Source organism: Choloepus didactylus, chromosome 3 (assembly GCF_015220235.1).
Source record: "Choloepus didactylus isolate mChoDid1 chromosome 3, mChoDid1.pri, whole genome shotgun sequence".
Classification (NCBI taxonomy): Eukaryota; Metazoa; Chordata; class Mammalia; order Pilosa; family Megalonychidae; genus Choloepus; species Choloepus didactylus.
The window spans coordinates 57057920-57074933 of record NC_051309.1 but is presented as its reverse complement, the minus strand read 5'-3'; the positions used below and the strand labels follow the sequence as shown (position 1 = coordinate 57074933).

At 40.9% G+C, this 17014-nt stretch overlaps 1 protein-coding gene across 1 annotated transcript; it reads right to left on the bottom strand.

The window, feature by feature from the left end:
• Positions 1-1313: 1313 nt before the first annotated feature.
• SRD5A3 (steroid 5 alpha-reductase 3) lies at positions 1314-17008 on the bottom strand. The gene is made up of 5 exons (XM_037829836.1): positions 16680-17008; positions 10500-10642; positions 8463-8660; positions 4876-5010; positions 1314-4022 (listed from the first exon to the last, which is right to left on the bottom strand). Exons 1-5 carry the CDS (start codon positions 16898-16900, stop codon positions 3763-3765), a joined length of 957 nt encoding a protein of 318 aa, XP_037685764.1. The 5' UTR covers positions 16901-17008; the 3' UTR covers positions 1314-3762.
• Positions 17009-17014: the final 6 nt, after the last annotated feature.

Below are 17014 nucleotides of genomic sequence, written 5' to 3'. Positions count from 1 at the left end.
CACTCTCCTGCTAATACCAAACCTTTTTTTTTTTTCGCGTGAGGACAGGTGTTTTTGCATGGACTACTTCCTAGTAGTAAATTATCCTAGATTATTCTTATGGTCTCTCTCACTGAGATGATTCCATGAAATCAGTCTTGTTTTTTTAGGAGTGAATAGAATCTGCAGACATGGAGGCAGCATGATGAGCAGGGTCTCTGTGGAAGGTTGTGCAGTTTGTAGGCTGCACAAAGGACCCCAGGCTGAGGGGGCACGTGAGGTTGAGATCCATCTTGAGCTCTGCTTATTGAGATGCAGCCCCAGCAGCAGCTGCCTGTTGTGTCCTTCAAGGTGCATAGCCTGCTATCATAGGGCTGATTCCTAAAGTGATGCCTTTTTAATTTGTAGAAAGGTGCTGTGAAGGACAGCACACGTGTTATGAGCTTTTACCCAGAGAAATGGAGTGAGGATTTGTCCTTTTGTTTAGAAATGCCGACTAAACTTGTGTTCTCTTAGAATTTCAAGCGTTCAGTCTTTTTGAAGGAAGAGGCCTGTGGTGGTTTGGAAGTGTATGTGCCCCAGAAAAAACATTTTCTTAAAGTTAATCCATTCCTGTGACGGTGGACCCATTGTAAGTAGGATCTTGTGATGAGGCTACTTTAGTTACTGTATGACCCACCTCATTTAGGATGGGATTTAATCCACTGATTGGAGCCCTTTATAAATGGGATGAATACAGAGAGAGAGTCACAGGAGCAAGAAGCTGAAATCAACGAAACCCAAAGGGAAGGGAGAGACCAGCAGACACCGCCATGTATCTTGCCATGTGGCAGAGGAACCAAGGATCGCCAGCAGCTGGTCTTTGGGAAGAAAGCATTGCCTTGAAGATGCCTTGATTTGGACATCTTCCCAGACTCTTAATTGTAAGTGAATAAGTTCCCATTGTTCAAGCCGAACCACTTCATGGTATATTGCTTTTAGCAGTCTAGGAAATTAAAACAAGGCCCAATATTATACTTTCTTAATTACATGCATAGAGCAGCTCTTCTATATAGTTTTTATTTAGATGATTGAACACATTGCTTTCTAGGAGGTCATGGCTATTTGATGAAAATGAAGAAATATGAGTCAGCTACCTTATTTATGGAAAACTGTCACCTCCACTGCTTCTTGTCCACTTACCAGAAAAATTTGGGAAGGTCAGACTAATATAAAATGTTTATACAAGCCAGGTGAATGATTTTTCTGATAAGCAATGTGAAAGAGTGGGTAGACATTGGTTAGATAGGTTACAGGAGTCAAAAAAAAAACAAAACTACTTGCTGATACACTATTTTAAGGTCTTCTTTAATGTATCAGTTCACTTTGAGCTACATTACTTATCAGTGATTCTTGAGTTTTCACTTACTTTTAGTTTTGCACATTTCCAGTCATCTTTAAACTGAGTATGAAATTACATACAAACATATTTGCAAAGGCATTTTTTTTTTGATGGGAATTCTAGCAATAATCACTCATCAAATTTAAAACGTAATACAAAATGTAAAGCCAAAATAATCCAAGCTCACCATAAGCAACTGTTAGTATATAGGATGAGCCTAAAACTTAACAAAAGTAGTCTATTTTCAGCACACTTACGCAGCCAGTAATTAATCCAGGGAATGCTGTTATGAGGTAGTTCGGTATCAGTTCCCCAGCTTTACAGTAACAGAAAATGAAGGGTAAGGTTATTCAACCAACAGACAGAAGAATCACGAATCTCTACCCACAAGCTATTTCTGGCTTGTGAGAAGAATTTATAGACTCTCTATGGTGCTCTCCCTTTAGGGATATGGTATATTTTCACTAATAAAAAACAAAGATGATTCTGATTTTCCAAGCACAGCTCTTTCTCAATTATTCTCCATCGGTTAGGCTTTCACCAAGGCCATGCATGTTCTTTTGTTCTCAACCCCTTGGATGACCTCACTACTCCCTTTTACCTTCAGCTAGCAATGCAATGTTTGGGAAAGGTAGGAAAAGGAAGTAAGAGAAAGGGAAGCAAGGGTGAGTGACAGTGAAGGCAGCAGGAACTGGGATTGGGAAACTGGAAAGCTTTCTCACAGCCCCTGATATGGCTCTTCATACAGGATGCTCTATTAATTTATTTAAAAGTATAATGAAATCAGAGGCTATCAGCCAAATCCCTAGTCTAACCTAAGTATAAAACTGCACACTAAAGTAAAATATAATTTTTCCCAAATAATTTGCTATTAAAAATTATTATATTTGTGTAGAAATTAGGACCAAACTACGACATGCTTCACATTTCCAATGTAGAACGAGTTTTGTTCCTGAGTCCCAGTCCTGAGGATGGCAAATTTTATATGAGTGAAATATGTCATTTATTTGAACAGACTGAGCAATAGATTAATCTTAGTTAAGTGGTGTTTGACTGATGGCAAAGAAAATGCTACATCAGAAATATTATTGTAATAAGATAACTTTAGAATGTGCTTTGATATGCATATATTTAAAGTTGGGTTAAAAAGAATCTCAGTTTAACAGTCTTTTTTATTCCATGGATGGGTATGTGTGTGTGGTGGTGGGGGGATTCTTACACTGTGCATTTGATATGTATCTGGTTAATAACAAGGTTCCTTCCCCCATACTATGGTACATATTAGTACAAAACTTCCAATGTTTAGTAGATTATAATACAAAATCTGCATAAAATGAATAAAATTAATATCTTAGCCAATAAGCCGGAAAATCTTATGTTGCTCAAATGTTCAGATTTGCTGTACTGCTCAGGCTATAGAATTTTTTTTCAAGTTTTTGTTTTTCTTCTTTCACACTGTGCATTTATTGCCCTTTGACTTAATCATGGGAAATGCCTAGTATTTTCTTTAATGTAGCTCTTTTAAGTATAAACTTTATTACTAAATATTGTCAGATTCATGCTATTAACTAAACTCAGGCAGACATTAATCCAATTTGAATAACTACATATGAATGATCCTTATAGCATTACCAATCCAGAATATGTCAGTCCTATTCATGAAGGCTTTTTATGCATAATACAAAAATATTTTATTTTCAGATGCTTTCATTACAAGATACTTCCTTGAAAGGGATGTCAAAGTATTAAATAAAAGAGGCTTCAAAACTTTCTGTTAGGCTATGATTGGAGAGGAAAACAGGTAGGAATGACTATTGATATTTACGTAATACTGGAGAAGTTTGTGGTACTATGTGCGAGTATAAAGTAATTCCAACAAATAACTTTTTTCTGAAACCATCAGTGTAATATTATATATTGTTATTTTCAAAGGCTATTCTGCTTATTTATTGAAATGAAATAGTTATTGAGCACCTACTATATTACTTATTATGTAGTCCAGTTAATTTTTTCCTAACAGACCATCACAGCCCTAAATTATTCTATCTTTTCTTTTGTGTATGTGTGTTACATTTGAAGCTGTTTATTTTGGTTAGTTTTCTTCTGAAGCAACTTGGAAGAATTTCCTATAGTTTTCCTCAGTTGGTTTGTTTTATAAAGCATCTCAGAAAGCAAACACAGCAATCCCAGGTCTGCTCGAAGTATTTCTTCTTTGAAGACACTTTGAAGATTCATTTTCTCAAAGGATATTGCTTTGCTCATTCTGTGACGACTTTGGGGTATAAAAACGGAACAGAGAGTTTCAGACAGTTCTGCAGAAATTGTACTTTGGTCTCTAGACTTTGTTTTCCTTAGGAATTAAACCTGTCATCTAGTTTATGTTCTCCATGATTTGGGTTACCTTAAAACAAAAATGGCAGGAAAGCTTTCCTATGCTTCGGGTAGGAGACAAACTTGCTTTCGTAAAATTTGTGGCTGAGAAAAGCGGCCAGGGCCTGGCTGAAGAAGACATATGTTACCACTAGCCACCAAGTTAAATTGTGGAATCCAAAGGTGACAGCCATGGAAATGTAGATCATCAGCTCTGCTAAATAGTTAGGGGAAGAAACATATTCAAACCAGTCTCCATAAGGAATTCTGTGGTTACAGTGAATGACCACTCCTGAAATTGAAAAGAATACTTCATTAGCATATATTTGAAAAGAACATTTTACCACTTCATTTCCCAAATCATTTATTAAAACTTTTGTTTAGAAAAGAGTTTCCCACATCTGTGTGCAAACAACAGTCCTGTCACACTTCCAAGGTCTATCTAATACAGATTAAAAAGTCACATCCTGAGGTTATATTATCAACAAAAAAGAAAGCTAGTTTTTCCAGCAGTCCTCAAAGCCAGTAATGCATGGGCTCAAATCCTGGTTCTACCACTTACCAGCTGTGTAATTTTTCATTAGTTATTTAACTTCTCTGTGCCTCAGTTTTCTCATCTTTAAATAAGGATAATAATGTATCCATCTCATGTGGGTATTATGACATCATGTGTAAAGGATTCAGAACAGGGACCGGCACAAAATAAGCACCCGATAAATGTTAAATATTATAAATTACATGTTTAATACTTCATAACTAACTGAAAAATTTTCCTGTGATAAATCTACACTAGTTAACTAAAAAACCATCTTTTTACTTTGGCTGGGATGGTACTAAGTCAGCATGGAAACACTAGTGACTCTCACATGCTGATCAGACACATCTGTGCAGTGCAGGTCCCAACAGGTAAGCACAGAATAGAATCACAGAACGTCAAGGATAAACGGGATCAGAGAAATCTTTCGGTGTAACTCTCTCCTTTTACAGGTGGGAAGATGAAGACCCAGAAGAGGTATCTTGTCAAAAGCAAATACTTGACAAATAAGACAACTAATTAGGGCAGGAAAGAAAAAGGATGAAGGAACATGGACGGCCAAGTTCTGAGGGTTAAAATCCACATGCAGCGGCTTGAAAAGATATCTCACCTGCTCTATTTTTCCTGAGATTGCCGAGAATTACATGGCACTTATACTGATGGGCTGAGGACCAGATGAACATCATCATTCCAAGGATATGGAACCACCGTGCTTGCATCAGTAGATTTTTCCCTATTACATAGACTACAGATAGAAGAATTATCTTATTAGCCAACTCTGCAAAAACTCAGAGGCTCAGAAAATGAAAAAAAAAAAACAAAAAACATACAGTCCCTTAGTGTGGAACACAGTTATCCACTTAGTTTGTGCCAGATGGCTATAGGAAATTACCCTGATATAATTTCCCAAATACAGAGAGGAGAACACCACAAAAGAGATAGGCTCCTCCGCCATGGCAGCTTCACTGGCCCCTGGCAGAGAATTCTATATTCACAAGTTCTCCTTTGCTTCAAATGCTTCAAGTACAAAGTTCAGTCTGCCTTTTCCTCTTGTGATCTATACTTGTGTAATGAGACTACTCAGTGCTTCTGTATTTAAGCCTGGCTTTAAGTTCTCTTCCTTTTATGTTCTACTGTCAGGAAAATACTTTCTAAAGAAATCGTTCCCAGAGCTACCATCCTAAACCATTGCAAGGGAGACCCTGAAGGTTGACTATAATGGTTCTGGCCAATGAAGTAAATCACTTGTGTTAAAGGCTAAGAGTGGGACTTGTCAAAAGAAGAGAAATGTAAACTGCAAGATAAAAAGTAAAATGGTGTTCCTTTCTGATTAGAGAGAACCTAGTCAGAGAGATTTAGGTTCAGAAGTAGAATCACTCCAAGTATCAACTTCCTCTTTCTTCTCTGGCTACCAGGAAGAAGGAAAGACTGTGGGCCATATAAGGACCTGAAGAACAAAATGCTGGCCTCAGAAAAGCAAATGAAGGACTTTCCTATGATCAGCAGGAAGCAGTCAGGCTACCATGATTGAAGAAACAAAGTTGCCCATTGACCATGGGGAAGGGCCTAGGCCCTGGAGCCGAGAGGGAGCCCCTGTGAAGTTGATTCAAGTAAGAGAACCAAAGGAACATTCTATTCCAAATGTGCACCTAGGTAATGACTAACAAAAATCCACCAAACTTAATTTCTTTAAAAAACTTATTCTATATATATAACCTACTAGTCTCTTAATGTTTACTAGGTTTAGCCATTTTACTAAAAGGTTATATTTTTACATGTTAAAAATAAAATATTAAAAATACCATGTTAAATCTGAAGGGCTTTAAGAGCAAATCACTATATAATCGCAGTTCTTTGATTATACTGAGAACCATTGATTGTACACTTTGGATGAACAGTATGGAGTGTGAATAAAACTGTTTAAAAAAACAGAGAGAGAGTAAATCACTATAAGATTAAAAGTTAAAGCAAGTTCTGATAATTCAAATCCCTATGTTGTCCAAATGCAGGGAAATTAACTCCGAGGGAAACAGAATCTGTAAGAGTAAGTCTACAGTTATAATACAGGAAAGGGGAGGCAGGTGAAAGGCTCATATTTCCTGAGGGTCTAATCTATATAGTATTTAATTATTCATGTATTAATTAATTATTATTGAGTATCTGTTGAGCCTGGCACTGTTATCGCCATGACAGATAAAACAGTGAATAAGTCAGGCAAGATTCTTGTCCTCATGGAGCTTACATTCTAGCAGTGAGAGACAAACAGAATCTAGTAAACAAATCAATAAACAAGATAGTTTCAGCTAGAGATAGAACTCTGAAGAAAAGAAAATGTAAGGGAGGGTGACTGTGGGAAAACTCTCTGAGGAAGTGACATTTGACCTGAGACTTCAAAGATGAGAACACGTGAAGATCCGGACTAAGTGTACAGATTGATTCTTTCTTCTTACTTTCATAACAACTCAGTGATATTGGTATATGTCCCTAATTTACAGAGGAAAGTTTGGAAGCTCAGAGAGGTTAAGTCAGCCAGAACTCAGACTCAAGCCCATCTCCCAATGTTCCCATATTCTATCAGATCCTGCTGCTGGCAAATGCCCTAGTGCATTCTCTCTCAATGATACTGACACCAGCTTTCTCCATATTGTCCCAAGTAATCCTAGGCACCCTCTTGAAGAACAAGTAGGTGAAAGAGAAAACAGCTTCAGAAAGGAGTGTCTAGAAAGCAATTTACTTGGGTACCTCGGCTGCCTTTCCTTAACAGGAGGGGAGGCAGAAGTTGGGGTCCAGCCAGCAGGGGAACTCCAGAAAAGACATGTAATGCCAGTAGGAATTAACTGACTGAAAACTAGTGGGTTACTGAGGTTCTTTGGAAAGCCTCTTCTGGGTCGAAAACCAAGCACCATACACCAGGAAGGAAAGGATGGAATATCTGACTTGATTAAGTTCAGAAGAATTAGAAGGGGAGATGCTAGCTGAGTGGCTAGAACAGATGAATAATTAATGAATTGAGAAAGACTGTCAATAAGTCCTACTTTAAACTCATTCCTCAGACCAAAGAGGCCTGAGGTTGTACCACAGCAGCAGAGAGAGGACTTTCAAGGGGCAATCTGACACTGAAATGAAACCTGAGGAGGAAGCTCATGGCAGTGTTGGGAAATATCTAGATCTCACTTTCATTTTACAGGGATGGACAGGGCTGCTTGGGTGTGGAGCCTTGGACTAAGAGAAAACAGTCATGAGAAAGACCTACTGTACAATGTCTGGGCTGACGGATACCAAGGCTCTAAGGTCAAGTTAAACTCAGCACAAAAAACTCATTTCAATCACCCAAAATGACTTTAATTCATCATAATAAGCATGTATTGGTTTTAAGAAAATGATAGTCATTATTTTAGATAACAAAACAACCCTCTCCTCCCTTCAAAAAACAACTCCATTTTCTCTTCATAAACAAAGAAAAGATTTTGCTTCCCCGTTCCTGGCAGTGAGGGCTTAGAAATGTTAAGAACACAATTCTTATTTACTATATTCTCTTTCATCCTTTCTCCTCAGACTGCTTCACTTGAAGAAGAGCTGTTAAAATGGGGCAATCACAAGACAAAATGGCAACAAAATGGCTTCCTATTCTCATCTCAAGTCAAGTATTCACCAGGAGCCCAGCCCAGCCCCTCCTTATTGTCTATAATTTAATCTGTACCACAACTTCCCCTCTCCCACACTCACCTCCACTCACATGCACCCCAGGGTGACGGAGTCTTCTGTGAAGCAACTTATTTGGCTGACCCTTTCTCCTGTTCTTGGGGATTTCTTGGTCATTTCCTGAGCAGACTCCCTTCTTCTCCACAGATTAACACACATGGTTTCACTGACTTCAATCCCTTCAGGAAACCATACACCCGATTTCCTAATCCTCAACCCAAGCCCCTGAATATTTTACACTTCATTATCTTTACTGAAGACATTACTGCTTATTGGTATCTCTAAGATTTTAGCAGTTAAAGTTAATGCATATATTCTTGGGCATGTTGACTTTTTAAAATCTACTACTAGAGTCTAAACTCTTCAAATACAAAATGGATTGAGCATGTCTCCTACTTTCAAAGTTCTCATAATGTGTAGTGGAATACTTGAAGAGTGTCTCACATACCCAGTGACTCAAATCCGTGAGCTCTGAGCAAGGCAGGGACCACTCACCGTTTCTGCCATCCATCGGCACTTGGCTCAGCACGGTCAAGCCAACGAGGACATAGTAAACAAGTCCAAAACTGTACTGCACAACATGAATCACGGCATTGGAGAAGACACTGATGTAGAAGCACTCGAAGAGTCTTCGCAAGCTGTGTATCCACAGAAATGCAAGTACTAAGAACGCAGACAGCGCCAGCTCACCCCCTACAATTCAGAATGCAACACATTCAGCATCCCTCTTCCAGGACTAATCCAAAGTTATGCTTTTCCCTACTGTTAAACAGAGTATTAAATAAGATTAGAACACAGAGAGGGCCCTAGAAACCATCAAGTCTAATGCCTTCCTTTTTTTTAGCAATGAGAAAATAGGCCAAGTCAAGTCAGGAATTTGGCTCAAGGTTTCACAGTAAGTTATTGTCAGAGCTGGAACAAATCCACATCACTGACTCTTCTTCATTAGGTGAGAGCCTCCAGGTTGTGGGGACATCACCACAAAGGGGTCTGTGCACTCACACCCACACTCTGTGGGTTTCTGGTCCCATGTGCAAATGATCATTAGGAGTTCCCATATGATCTCTGAGCAACCCCATCTGATGGGATTGCTGGGATCAGGGAAGACAAGAGACTGAGGTACCCACAGAGGCAGAGAGGGAAACAGGAACAGAGACAGGAAGAGTTATGCATTTCTTTCCCATGAAAAAAGAAAAAAAAAAGTATACTACTGGGGGAACATTGAGTCCTGGCATCTACCTTCCTACTGGACTCCTACCCATTCACCCCAAAATAAGTCAGGAGAAATACTGGTTTTTAAAATAACATAAAACTTAGTTTTTTAATGTGTAACACACACACACACACACATACACATATATATGTATGTATATACACACCCACACGTTATAGGGATATAGCTTAATGAATTTTTACAACGACACACCCATTCCACACATCTCATCAGTACTCAGAGTAAGAAACGGAACACAACCAGCACCCCCTTGTGTTCCTTTCCAGTCACTACCCCCTGCCCCCTACCCTCCCAAGGGTAACCCCTATACTGACTTCTATCAGTGTAGATTAGCTTTGCCTGTTTTTGTATTTTAAATAAATTGAAACCTAGTTTTTACTCTTTAGAAATAGGTTAAAATAAACAACCAAATAAAACCCCTTAAAACCAACATTCCAAAAATCTAATCTACCACTCCCACAGTACAAATGAACAGATAAAGTTTAATGAATAGGAAGTGGGATTCGCTGAAGTATCCTCTCCTCCCAGATGAGATATGCATGGGTTTTCCCTTGGGATTGTCATCTTTTCCACAAGGTCTTCTGGTTATACAGAAAAAGCCTGTTCCTGGGGAGCCAGTGGATTGGCTGCTGGGACAAAAGGACAGAGATAGGGCCAGAACATTTGTTTCTAATTCTGTCTGACCTTAATTTAGGCCACTTCATGATTTTCATCTTCAATTTCTTATTCTAAAACTTATTCTAAGTATACTCTATTTGAAGCACAGGAAGGCTAACTTAAAGGCTCTTTTGTAATCATCTGATCAATAACTATTTAGAATCTCCCAGCATAACAAACCTTTTTACGTATCTACCAAAAAGCAATTTTCTGTCAAGTTTCTGAAGTTCTGAGACATGATTTTGGGTTGGAACCAGGTAAATGATATTTCAAGGCAAACCTGAAGGATCCTAAAAGCTTTTCCCCTTAAGCATAAAGACTTCTTTATAAATTTAACAACAGTACTAAAAATATCCGAGGGAGGACTGCCAGTCTGAGCACAGCACAGCGCACCGGCTGAGAAGCAGAAGATAAAGTGCTAACTTGTGGCTCTGCCATCATCTCGGTGAGGGACTTGGGGACATCCCTTTGGCCATCCCGCTATGAACCATGCAAACTCTTTGTGCTCTCGCCCTCCTCTTGCCAGGCCTGGCTGAGAAGGAGCCTGGGAGAATCTAAGGAAATGCTGAGAACAGCTTCCTTGCAGACAGGAATGAAAGGAACAGGATGTAATGGTTGTAATTAGCCAGGAGAAACATTACCTTGGAACTGTGCGGTTCCAAGAATTCTGAGCAAACCATGAAGCCAGCTTGGAAAAGGCACTCCCAGGAACAGAGATTGACTAAGGCACCAAAGCAGGAAGCCGTTCCACACCACTGAGATGATGTAGAAGTGTGAAAAATACCTGCAAAAGAAAACAATTCGAGCAGTAATCAGGGTAGATCCACTTTAACCTGTAATGCAGGAAGATTAGTTTTAGTTTCCTTATCTCTTTCCCCCATTTCCAAAGTACAGCTTGGCTTTTTAATAGAACTTGAATACTGCAGGTGTCCAGATTTTAAAAACTTTCGAATTGATGAGACCATTTTACTCTTAGGAAGAAACCAGCCTGTCTGAGGTTAACAAGAACAAAATTGACCCTGTCATACTTAGTTGGAGGGTCAATTAGCAATCCCTTTCTATCTCTGGGTAATAGGACTGGGCTCAAGTTTCAAAAGGGACCACAGACCTAGGCAGAGAGAACCTCCACAGTGCTAATACGAGCTAAATCTGTGAAAGATTTCTTAATCTCAAGCACTATTGCAGCAATAGCCACACAATTGTTGCTCAAGATTTGCACAACAGACTCTCAGGACTGGAAGAAACCTTAAAGGTCTTCTAACGCAATGTTTTTCTAGATTGTGTTGACCAAAATGACTATTATAATATGACAGAAATTGACAAAAATTAGGCAGCAATCAACTCCTTATACTTATAACTCTCATAAAACTAAGTACCTATTTTGCAACTGGCAAATTCACAAATTAAATACAAACAAAACCAATAAGATTCAAACAATCAACACAGCTGACTTAATGTGAACGATGATGTTGATCTGCTGAAATGAAATCACCCTATTATGGCACAGGTTCTTTTGAGGTCCCTTTACTTAGACTTTCCTCACTTCTCCTGATTCAAACCAATTCAAAACCTTTCTGCCTCTACAGTGTGCCCTGAGGTCATTTGGCCTTCCCCATCTTCAGTGCATCACGTATATATTAACCTCCCTCCTTTTCTAATTAGTCCATGACAATTAAAGTAAGACCACCTAGAGCCAAAAGAGAAGTAAACATAAATTCAGGGGCTGCTCCAGATAATCCAGAACATGCTTGTAAGAGACCTCGAAGCTCCCCAGACCACGCCCACAATCCTGTCTGAGAAAAATGACCTAACTCTGACCCTTCATTCCTCAGCAAACCACTTCCTTCTCCCAACTAATGTTAGCCAGTTCTATCCTTAGAGCTGCCCTCGCTGGCCACGCAGAGCAAGATTCATTTTAATTCCACAGAACAGCTCTTAAGCTATTTGAAGAGAGCCACTATTCTGGATTCTGGTCTTCTCCAGGCTCAAAGGCCTAGTTTCCTAATTTCCTCCAAAATTCATGCATCAGGGTCAATCCCTGTCCACCCCCACCCTCCACCACTGGTGGCCTCTGGCTGCACGCCAGGATTTTTCTGAAGTCTTCAAGCACAGTTCCCAGAACTGCACGCAGGTGTGGTATGAACCGCACAGAGCTGGGTGGAAGTCAGCAGCACCCTTCTCTGCAGGTTGCCATGGACAGGGGAGGGGCAGACTTCTCTGTGCTAGCCATTTTGCCTCCTCCATCTTCTCACAGGTATGTACGGTACACTTAGCATGTGCTGGACAATGTTGCTGGAGCCAGGGACACAGCAGGAAGCAAGCAGACCAGGTCCTTGTCTTGATGAGGCTTACCTTCTGGTGGAGAGTTAGACAGTAAACAGCTAAACCTGCAGACATCCAATATGACACTGAGTGGCGATAAGTGGGGTAAGGGAATCAAGAGAGTGCAGAGGGGAGGTAACTATAGAGGGGTGGTCAGGGACAGCCTCTCTGGAAGTGACTTTGGGTAGAATTTGGATTTCTGGGAGAATTTTCTAGGCAGAGGAAGCAACAACAGCAAAGGCTCTGGGGTGGGTGTTCGAGGCATGGATTGACAAAGGGGAGACGTGGCAGGAGGTGAGGTGGTGGGGCTGGGGTTAGGCAGAGGAAACAGAACTTTGAAAGGCCAGCAGCTTTTATTAAGTGGCATGGGGAACCTTTGAGCAGAGGATTGACTTGAGCTAATAATAACTTAATGCTTTAAAAAGATCCTTTTGGCAACTAGGTAGAGAATAAATATCTAGTGGTAGAAAGGGGAATAGGGTGGGAGGGTGGGGGTTGCAGAGTGGAGCCAGGTAAATTTATTTCATTTCATCTTCAAAACAATCCTATGAAGTTTATGTGGTTATCTTCAAGTGGCAGATGAACAAACTGAGGCTCAGAGAGGTTAAGTTACTTATTCCAGGTCACACAGTAAGTGGCAACACTTGGCTCCAGCCTCAGCCTTGATGATTCTGAAGTTAAAACCACACCACCATGCCCTATTCATGTAACCTAGGCTTGCCTGAACCTGCTTTTCTGGGCTCTCTCTTACTCATACTGATTTATATTAAACCTAAAGTCAAGCAAATCATTCAAGTGTGTTGTGTATAAATTGCTACGCCACATCTTCCTGGACTCGATTTGTGCCTTGTTTTCTTTGTTTTGTTTTTGATTTACAGGCAGATTGTTTTGTTTTCCACTATTTTGTACATTCTGTCTCTTTTGTTTTGCTTACCCGATTTTACTCTGTAGAAAACATTTTCTTTCTTAATACCAAATCACATCTCTTGCTTTTTTAAAGATGCAGCTCAAAACTCTATAAGCAGACCTAAACACGGGACTTCCTTCCATTTTAGATATTCTCTTTCTTTTTCCTCCCTTGGCACTTTTCTTAGTTGTAGCACTGTTTTGTAAGCCCTTGGTAGCAGGCATAAGGTGATCCTTATGATAACACAGGGCTTGACATAGAGTGAGCACTCCTTTGATCTACCAGATATTTGAGAGGTTATTGTGAGGCGGGCACTGCTCTGGGCTCTGGGGACACCGGACCAGGTAATGGAAACAAACATTCCATTAGCTGACTTCAGATTTTATTCTTGCCTGCCTTAGGAAAAAATAAGTCCAAATAAAATTATCTGAGCACTATCTTGTGTGCAAAAATGTGACTTACAGCTGCCTATTTCTAAGGTAAAAACTCTAGGTGTATTTTCACTTTCAAGGATACTGCTAAAATTTTAACAAGGGAAAATATTTAAATCTAAGGACCAAGGCTAAGACCACCAAATACTTTCAAATTTGGATTAACCAAGATATTACTAAATGCCACAGTCTGGGGATAAATCCATCCCTATTTAATCCCTTACTCATGCCTCAGCTTCAAATGGAGAACAATCTTCCCCAAGACATGCCAGTAGTTACTAGCTCAGGGTTTAAATTCTGACAGGTGGGGTTCAAGTACCACCCATGCCACTTTCTAGCACTGCACTATTGGACAAGTGACTCTTCTAAGCCTCAGTGTGCACATCTGTTAATAGGTAATAGTAACATCTCCCTCATGGGCCTGTTGAAAGGAATAAATGAGAAAAGGCATACAGAGTGCTTATTAGTCATCTTGTATGAAAAACAGTTGATGGTTACTATTAATTTAAAAACCAATAAAATCTTTTGTCTGTGTTCCTTGGCCATTAACACGTGTTGCTTTTTTTTTTAATTGATAAAATTGATAAGCACATTGTCATTGAGGACAATTTGGAAAATACAGACAAGCACAAAACAGGCTGTAGCCTCTGACCTCCATCCAACTCTAACCACTCCCCTACCCCCAGTTTCATATAAACAGGTGTACAAAGTTAAAAAGGAGAGTGATATGTCTATTAATTATTTTGGACACCCTGCCAACTGTGACACAAGTGCTCCTTTTTCGTCTCAATAAAAATGCCTTTCATTATTGGCCTGGATTTGTCCTGCTTTTCCAATATTAAAACAATGCTTGTTCAAATTTAGAAAACAAAAAACAAAAACCACATCCCATGAAGACCATGGGAGGGTCTACTCTAGAATTCTGGGAGGAGAAAATAGCCTAAGTTATTTCATAATATAGTAGAAATTACAAGAAGCCCAAAGAGAACCAATTGTTATAGCTATGAATAAGGGAAAAGTACCAAGTCTTTTTCTTGGCTGTTATATAAGGACAGACTTGAGTAGTAACAGCTGGAGTACCGGATTCAGAGAAACAGGTGCATAGAGGGATTTTACATGTGCCTTTTCATTGGAGGATTTAGAAAATAAAGTGCTAGAACTAGCATTCTCTAAGAAATATTTTCACTTTGAAACATTAAAAAAATGACAATCCAGGAATGCCACTGCTATATAGAAAAGGAAATACTGCTATCAAAACTGACTAAAAATAGGATGACAGGTAATTTCCACTTAAAAGAGTCTCTAAAAATAGGTTCAACCAATTTGGCTAGCATGGGACCACTACTTAGCAGGGCTTCATTCTCTTGACTTTTCCTCAGAATGGCCTAGTTCTTGCTTCTCATTAACACCTGACAATTTTTACTCCAGCAGTCAAAACTGGGCATTATCTACATTTCAGAAGCCACGTTATACTTAGCCCCTCTGCTGTTTGCACTGCCTAAGAATTTTTTTTCATTTTTATTGAGATATATTCACATACCATACAATCATCCAAAGTATATACAATCAATTGTTCATAGTACCATCATATAGTTGTGCATTCATCACCCCAATCTATTTTTGGAATATTTTCCTTGTGTCAGAAAAAATGAAAAAAAGAATAAAAAATAAAAGTATAAAAGAACACCCAAATTGCCCCCCCTTTCTACCCTAATTTTTCATTTATTTTGTTGCCATTTTTCTATTCATCCATCCTTACACTGGAGAAAAGGACTGAGATCCACAAGGCTTTCACAATCACACTGCCAACCCTTGTAAGCTGCATTGCTATACAATCTGTCTTCAAGAGTCAAGGCTACTGGGTTCGCAGTTTGGTAGTTTCAGGTATTTACTTCTAGCTATTTCACTGCACTAAAAGCTAAAAAGGGTTATCTATGTAGTGCATAAGAATGCCCACCAGAGTGACCTCTCGACTCCATTTGGAATCTCTCAGCCACTAAAACTTTGTTTCATTTCATTTCACATCCCCCTTTTGGTAAAGAAGATGTTCTCAATCCCCCCACGGTGTCGGGTCCAGATTCATTCCAGGGAGTCATGTCCCTTGTTGCCAGGGAGATTTACATCCCTGGGAGTCAGGTCCTACATAGGGGGGAGGGCAGTGAGTTCACCTGCCGAGTTGTGCACTGCCTAAGAATTTTAAGCAATAATACCTGAAGCAGGTGTTTCAATACATCAAAAACTGTATCACATTCCTCCAGATTCCTTCCTAAATGCCAAATTAGGACGCACCACCCATCTTAAAGGTAGTTTGAAAGACACTGCTATATTCTTACCATCTGAAAGTGTTTGGTTATACTCTTCCCAGTTGATGTTCTTAATTCAATTTAAGGAAAAAAAAAAAAAAAAAAAGAAGAAAACGCTAACGTCATAATTTCTGAAAGAATTCTATTTAATCCCTGACGATTTTATCTTTCATTGAAAGACAAGAGCAAATCTAAACTTGGTCATGAAGTCTGCTGAAAGTCAAACAGAGCTTCAGGATCGGGCCTGCCTAAAATGTGCCATCTTGGGCCACCTTCTCCAGGTACCTGTCCCGGTGCGGGTTAGGCGGCTGAAGAGGTGATGCCCGAGTGGGAGGTTTTGCCCAGGTGATGCCCGGCGTCTCCCCATTTTGTCCTGCGAGAATCGGAAAACAGAGGGGCGAGGGGCGGACCTGCTTTCATTTCCAAAAGTGAGTTCCGTAGACCGCAAGTTTGATTATGGGTCCCTAGGTTGCAGGGGAGGTGGCAGAGGACAATTTGGGGACAAAGGAAACTTTCACTTGCCGCCTGGGGACAAGACCTAAATTCGAATGCGCTGCCATTTCCCCCGTGCAGCTACAAGTTCACATTCCTGCGCTTTCGAAAGTGCGCGCAGTTCAGTTCCCTCAGGGTCCGCGGACACTCGGGGCATTCAGTCCGCAGGGCCAATAAGCCAACGCGAGCAGGGCCAAGAAGCCGGGCCGAGGCAGCGCCGCGCCAGGGATGCCCGTCTCGGCCTTCCGGACCTGGTCGGCGCCCGCCCCGCGCCCGCCTTTGCTGCCCCCTGCCGGCTGCCGGAGAGCCGGGCGCCCCTGGGTCTCCGCGCCTAGGCAGCCGGGGCTCGCACCCAGGCGTGGTTACCTTTTGGGGATACCGAAGGCCCGGAAGGCGGCCGAACGCAGCGACTCCTCGCGCTTGGTTTTCCCATAGCGGATCAGGTCTTGGAAAACCTCGTAACCCGGGAGCAGGCCCGGCGGCACCAGCTGCAGCAGCAGGGCCAACAGGAAGGCGGCGGCTAGCGTGAGCCACAGCGCACGTAGCGGGCTCAGCGTGGTGAGCGTGGCCCCCGCCCAGGGAGCCATGACCGGCGCGCCAGGTTTCCGCGCTCCCAGCGCCCGCGCCACCCGCCTGTCAGCTGTAGGGGAGGCCACTCAGGAGCGGGTCGGAAGCGGGCACGACCTCGGTGACGCGGCGCG